A 7,837-nucleotide genomic window follows, 5' to 3' on the forward strand; every position below is an offset into this window, starting at 1 on the left:
TTTTTTTTTTTTTTTTTTTTTTTTTTTTTTTTTTTTTTTTGAAAGAGAGAGGAAAATAGAAAGATGGTAAAGGGAGAAGAAGGAGGAGAAAGAAGATGATAGGGGAAAGAAGAAGAAGAGCCCAGACGTTGTCTCAGCGATTTACACATTTTCTTGAGCCATCGTAAAGGCTTGTTATGACGTCAAGTGTCATCTGTTAGAAAGAAGCCCAAGGAGAACCGCATTGCTCTAGCATAGTCATCTCTATCATGCGAATGGTGTTTATTAATCCTTCGAAGGACATCTGAAAATATTTGAATAGGAAAGAAAGTATTACGTTGGAATGCGAGAAAATGAATTACCCATCTCTTGTTTTATTTTTAACTTTTCATCATATAATCCTCTCCTCTGTTTCTTACATCAAACCCCATTTATTTCTAATAGAAATATTTTCAATTAATTCGTAATTTCGTGTTTTGTTTGTTTGCAGAAGGTGGACCCCGAGTTGATATTCACGAAACAAGAACGCATTGGTAAGGGTAGTTTCGGTGAGGTTTTCAAAGGTATCGACAATAGGACCCAACAAGTTGTTGCCATTAAAATCATTGATCTCGAGGAAGCTGAGGATGAGATCGAGGATATTCAACAAGAAATTATGGTACTGTCGCAATGCGACAGTCCATACGTCACCAAATATTATGGGTCCTACCTTAAGGTAAGATATTAATATTATTTAATAAATAATTACTTATACAATAATTCGATTATTTTCATTATCAATTTCGTTCAAATTAATTTTAAAATAATACGCGATCGTGTGTTGTGTGATCATTATTATTATTATTTATTATTTATTATTATTATTATTATTACGTTACACACGGAAGAACGTAATTTGTCTGTCAATCTCATTGTAGCGGCAAATCGGCCGCTCCTATTAACAATCAAACTTTGAATGAAATAAAAAGACAAAAAAAAAATAGGCTTCACCTAACCAGGACACTTGTGCGCCCATGGGCTCGATACGCCCTATCATTTTTTATGCGTCGAAGAATAGGAAGAAGGGCTCGTCGCTCGGTTAACCATTACTTCCGCAACGACAATGTTCGCAGTGTCGACGCTTCCGCTTCCGTTACAACTCTCCCCCTCCCCCTCCCCCTTCGACTATCTATTTCTCTGCTCTTCTTCTCGTAGGATCATGAAAACTTTCCAATATTCCTATATAGAAACTATTTCTATAGAATTCTTTTATACAGACTATAATGTATATATATTGTATATATATATATATATATATATATATATATATATATCCCTTTTCGGCTTTCTAATCCACTTGGTTGGTATGCATTATCGGCAGAGAAATCTTTCATGTATATTATTAGAAAAGAATTAGAGATGATAAACACGCGATGTTGGATAAATAATTTTTATTTGTAATTTTGTGTGTGTGTGTGTTGAAAAAAGAAATTAATATATATTTACTATAATTTGATTACACGTAAAAAATAAGATTTCTATCTTCAATATATTTTTTAATTATCTTTCATTGCAATTTGTAAAAAAAGAATATTTTGTTTTTAGTTTTTAATAGTACACAATCATTTTATAAACGAGTTGATATTTCTAAATAATATATTATTACGATATTTATGATGTCATTTAACGAAAAAAAAAAAAAAAAAAAAAAGAAACAAATATTCGGAATGATACTATAAAATATTTACATAAAGATAGAAAATAATTTTTAATTTCTAAAGATACAAATAAGATTTTATCTAAAAAACGAAAGCCCGTATGTCAAATTAGATTGATCGATTATTATCTACGCAATATTACATCATATTTCCGTCCAACCATATAGTTACGTTAACATTAACTTCGTATAAGCACTTGCCATATAATAAATTCAAAGAGTAAATGTTTTATCGGACTATATAATCTAGTTAAATTACATCATGTATAACTCCCATTCCTTTGATATTTTTGATAAAACTCTACAGTGTTTTACTTTAGATCGTTGATTATTACACGAATTAATATCTAGGATAGATCAAGTTTTCTCGCAATAAATATTCTCATTTATGATTTAACCGTATACGATTTATCGATGGATCATCTTTAACTGTAAAAAAAAAGAGTAGTAGGTAGGGGAATCATTAAATCTATCGTTCGTGTTAGTTAATAACAAGTACGTTGTACTAACTTACGTATAAATTATATCTCGCGAAACTTCCCCATGTCATGTTTCGAATTAAATATCTCTCGGGATAGGAACGAACTAACGATCGTTAATGATCGTTTCACGCACGGTTATTAAACAATATTTATTTTCAATCTAACGAACGATAATATACATTTTTATATTTTTTTCCTTTTTTTTTTTTTTTGTTTTTTGTTAGTTCAATTATTTCATTCTTACTCACACCAATTCCTGTTTTACACACATCCTTTATATTTTTGTATTAATTTTCTTTTTTATTATTATCATTCAGTTTTTTTTTTTTCCTATACTCTCCTAGAGTAATTTTTGTGCTTGCTTCTTTTTTTCGCCTTCTAATTTGAGAAAAATAGGAAAATGAAAATAGTCAGAGTATATGTATTATATATATGTGTGTGTGTGTGTGTATGTGTGTACGTGATAACTCGTACGAATAATAATTACGACGAGCCTGATGACATCCTCGTACATATAACGGGTATACATCATGAATTCCTTTTACTTCTTTCGTAGGTGTGTATACTGCATTCAAAGTGTGAGTCTGTTATTAAACCGACGAACTCGGCGAACAACAGTTATCAAGTCAAAGTGCACAACCATTTCTACCATTCCTTGATCCGGACTACTGAACTTTCCTATTTTTACTTCGTGTCAGATGTATCCTTCTCTACTACTATTCTCGTAATTTTCTTTTAGCTTATTTCTCTTTGAGGTTTACAAAACAAAAGGGATATATTATTTTCGTTGTTTTTTTTTGTATGTATATGTGTTGTATGTATGTGGGTATATTTGGAGAAAAATTCTTTCGATAAAAAATGATTTTTCTTTCTTCCTACCCCATAGATCGTTTAGAAAATTAAATATAAAATTTGTTCTTAATTATATATTGTAAATTATTTAATTAGTTTTAAAGATTTAATGAGATATCTTTTATTTGAATTTTTCAAAATAATTTCATAACGCATAGCTTTTATATTACTTGACGTATAATAAATTGTTCTATTCTTTTCGTATATATATCAAAAAAATACAAAATATCACATAATTTAATCCGCAACGCATTGAGTTTCATATTACCCAATAATCTAACAAATCTTTTAACAAACTTATAATATTATACATTTGAAAGAACAATGAATCATCGAACGAACGTTACGAAATGTGCAATGGGGGTAGTAATTGGTAAGCAATTAGAAAACCAAATACTAATAGAATCCAAACGTAGGAAGTTGAATTAAGAAAGCGTTGGCAAGCACGAAGAAATAAAAAAGAAAAATAAGCAAGAACAAACGGTAATCAGAATTAGTTTTGAATTGTTAGAGAAGCCGCAGATCGAACGAACAGTCATCGTACTTTGACGACACTCCTAGGTGTTTCTCAATCCGGATGCACAGAGGATGATGATGCTGATGCTGATGACGACAACAACAACGATGAGGAGAGGCGTTTCTCTATTTTCTGACTCCTCTTTGTCTTGACATTTTTTTTTATCTTTTTTATTTTTCATAATTTTCTTCTCCTTTTTATTTTTTCAAATCTTTATTATTATTAGCATTGTTCGTCCCGAAAAGAATACGATAAATTACCCTACGCTGACCAAATTTAGTCTCGTAGCACCCATAGAAGAAGAAGAAGAATAAAAGGATCGCGGTGACGTAAAACTCGTGGAATTTTTCTTCTTTTATACTTTTATAATAATTCTCATTCTATTCGTTTTCTCTGAAGTATATGTACTTATTTCTTTCGACGATTCTCTCGTTGAAATTAAATCGGGAAGTAAATCTTGGTATAATGAAATCGTTGGAAAATTACTTTCACTGATTGTGAGCTGGCCGGTTGGTTCTTTCGTTGGTTGAGTTGGATTGAGTTGAGTTGGGTTGGGTTGGGTTTGGTTTGGTTTGGTTGGTCGACTCCATTTTGAGGTTTCTCGTACAGTACCTTTTCCTCTTCATTACGTTCGCTTCATTGTCTTTGTAACAAAGGACGATATCTCTCTTTCTTTCTCATTTTTTTCTTCTTTTTTTTTTTATCTACTATCTTTTCTTCTTCCTCAGAAGGAAACAGGGTGAGGAAAAGGGTAGCGAGTGGGGAAAAGATCGTAGTGGTTAAAAAAGAAATTCTTTCTTTTTTTTACGAATCGAACGAATTTTAATTGGAGAAATCTATTAATTTTAATTTAACATCTCTCTCGATGTGTGTGATTTTTGCGTTGTGTTGTGGCTTTTTATCATGACGACGACAACAACACATCTGCCGTTCTTATTTTAAATACGATGATACGACGATATTTTCTCGATTATATAAAGAAATCTCAACTAGTTGGTACATGACGGCTGTTATTATTATTATTATTATTATTATATTGTTAAATCGGGGTCTATTAGAAAGCAATAAACACTTTAAACGTTTCACAAATCCCCCTTTTAAATTTCAAAATAATACAGATTTCACTCCAATATACTTTCACGTATTTATTATCGTATTTATCATAATCGTTGATTCTAGTCGAATTATAGTGATGAACGAGGAAGCAAGCAACAGGCAGGGGGCCGTGGAGGTAAGGGGGGGGCAAGAATTTGCGGGGAGAATAAATGGGTAAAAAAAAGTTAACAATCTTTTACTAATCGTACGTGTACGATTCGACGAATTCGAAAGGAATATAATCAAAACTCTCTAACGAGTATTAAAATTTCATTTATTAAAAAAAAGAAATAAATAAAAAAAAAATAAAAAGGAAGAAAGAAAAGAAAAGCTGTCCTGTCATTCGAAGCGAAAAGAACCGCCAGCTATTATTGGAGTCGTTTCGGATTCGGCAAAGCGCATTAAAAGATTAAAAACGTTCTATACGAGTTAGAGGAGGGGGTTGGGGGAGAGGGTAGAAGGAGAGTGGTAGAAGGAGAGGGGCAAGGGAAGATGAAAATGGCGAGAAAGTTCGTAGACCTTTTTGAGTGTCCTCTTCTTTCACCTCTTCCCCCTCCCCTCTTCTTTCCCCCTTCCTTATCCCCCATTTTCTTCTCTTGGTTAGGTGGAGGTATGCCATCAGGGTGAAATAAACTCGAAGCGAGAAAAAAGGGGTGTATGGGGGGATTGTCCATGGGTTTCGTATTCGTCGTCGTTTACCCTCGCATTTATAGAAACGAAAAATAAGAAAATAAAAGTGAAAGAAGAGATAACATTCAAGAGCTTCTTTATATAGGGTGAGTCATCTAATTCTTTGCAACAGTCCGAACACACTCTCCGATGACTTGGCTAAACATTATCGAATACAATTTTATTAATATGAAAATGAATTCTTATCTTTTCTTTTTCTTTTTTCCCTCCCCAGGTAATAAGAAATATATTAATTTAAGTATGTTTAGTATTGATTAATTATTTGTATATTGTTATTTCATATTTGTAATATCTTTTATATATAAATTGGTTTACTTTTCATTTTATTTTTTATTAATAACATAAGAGCATATAGAAAAAAAAATTAATAATAATAATTCAATAAAGTTTTTCGTCAAATGATGCATCCATCCCTCCCCCCCTTTATATGCACATTTACACATCCCAAAAAGATGGGGGAATACTTCAAATATCGTTGAAATGGCCTTTTGAATGGTTAAACCACCATATGGTTTATTTTAAATTGAAATTAATTATTAAATCCGCAATATTAAAATTATTTTTCCATCGAATTTAATATATCACCCCGCGTATATAGTAATTCACCAGCAAGAGTGTGTTATTATTAGTTGGCCAATTTCCTAATGACTCGGACCTCGCATTCGAGAAGGTCCAAGAATAGATTTAACTTCTGGTGTGTATCCCACTAGTGTGTTTCTGTCTCTTCTTTTCATCATTTATTTGTTATGTGTGTTTGTGTGTATGCGTATTTCTATATCTACTACTATACTACTAGCCAGATCGTTTTTCTTTTTCTTTCATCTTCCTCTTTCTCCCTTTAAACGCTTCCTCATAGCATTTACGCTCGATTAAGTATAATACTTTCACTCTTGCCAAACATTACGATCCCAATGTGATAACTTTTAAGACGATATTATTTTACACGTCATTTTCTATATATATATTAGAATTTTTTTAACTACATTATCTATATTACGAAATAATTTCAATGTTGTAATAATAATAATAATAATAGTATAATATAACGAATAGGTATCGTTATCGTTGAGTTATTTATGAGGTTAATTATTACGATAATTCAACTCACCCACGTAACGATGATACTCGCAATTAATCTTCCCAACAACAATATCCATTTTAACGTTTAACAACGATTAACATACTAATAAAGAATTTCTTGCTAACGCTCTAGTAGATAATTATTAATTTAGTGTATTTGTATTGAAATAAAATAAAACAAAAAAGGAAAGAATAAATTAGAACTACGAACAAATACGAGATAGGGGTGGGGAAAAAATAATTTACACCTTACGCGTAATTATCGATTTATAATATATTTCATATTGCGAGATAATAAATATCTAACAATTTTTTCATGTTTATTTCTTAACAATTATAATTATTATTTTGTAATTTATTCTTTTTATATAAAAAGAAAAAAGAAAAAAATGAATCAATGAACAGCCCCAACGAACGGATTTTAATGAATGAAAAATCTCGTAGGGAGGACAAACACAAAAAAGTCACAAACGTGACTTCTGTTTCTTATTTTCTTTTTTTTTTTTTTTTTGAAACAATCTAAAACCATACGAAAAATCCATCGATACGATATACCTCATCGATGTTTATTTTTAACGTTCTAACGTTGCAAATAAAGTTGCATTTTCCGTTGGTGGTGGGTGCTTGCTCGATTGGCGAATACCTGTAGTTGGAAAAAGAATAAAGCCAAAAAAAAAGAAAAGTTCGAATGAAATAAAAGAAAAGAGAATAAAACAAATTACAACAAAAAAAAATGGAGACAGAATGTTGAAGAGTGGGTGAGTGGAGGGTTGTGGGGGAGGAGTGCAGGAGTTATAGGGGTAGGAGTTGAAGTAGACATACGTATGTGTAATAGTAGTACCTATTCCACGCCTATACACAACACACACACATACACGAGTTTGAAACGAAGCTTTGGAATAACGCTTGAGCCAAGATTAATTTCGTTGCCGTCGTCCATCACTGCCAACGGCACTCCTGCCATTTTGCGAAACGTACGAACAAAAGGACGCGCGTAGAAGACAAAAAGAAAAAAAATAAAGATAATAAAAAAAAAAAGAAAAAAAAAGAACGAAATCAGCGCACGCATCATTAATCATCCGGTCGTTGAACGATTTTGTCTCTTTTTTTTTCACCACCCTTCCATCCCCTTTTCCGTTTTTTTCTTTCTATCTCTTTCTCTCGTTTGTCGTCTCTTTCCTTTTTTATTTTTTAAATACCCCCTTTCCGCGTACGCATATGAATCATATATTTTTAAATAGAGCTTTCCCCTCCCCCCGTCAATCTCCCTCCAATCATTATCTGCCAATAAAAAGTAAAGAAAATAAATAGAAAATTTACGTATTTTGATGTTCGTTGATAAAAATGTAGAAAGGAAAAAATACGTGTAAAAAATAATATATATATATATATTATTAAATATGTGTAATATGTAAAAAATACGTGTATAATATTTTATATAATATA

General features: G+C 31.3%; 1 protein-coding gene across 1 annotated transcript in view; it reads left to right on the forward strand.

Annotated features, from left to right (window-relative positions):
* LOC106790559 (serine/threonine-protein kinase 25-like) overlaps positions 1-7,837 on the forward strand; it is a gene marked incomplete at its 3' end in the record, with an annotated part of 36,297 nt that overhangs the window by 20,621 nt on the left and 7,839 nt on the right. Inside the window, 1 exon segment of the mRNA XM_014755543.1 lies at positions 470-694. Coding sequence (XP_014611029.1) covers positions 470-694 — 225 coding nt within the window.

This window comes from Polistes canadensis, unplaced genomic scaffold (genome assembly GCF_001313835.1).
Source record: "Polistes canadensis isolate GaletaPanama2010 unplaced genomic scaffold, ASM131383v1 scaffold_247, whole genome shotgun sequence".
Lineage (NCBI taxonomy): Eukaryota > Metazoa > Arthropoda > Insecta > Hymenoptera > Vespidae > Polistes > Polistes canadensis.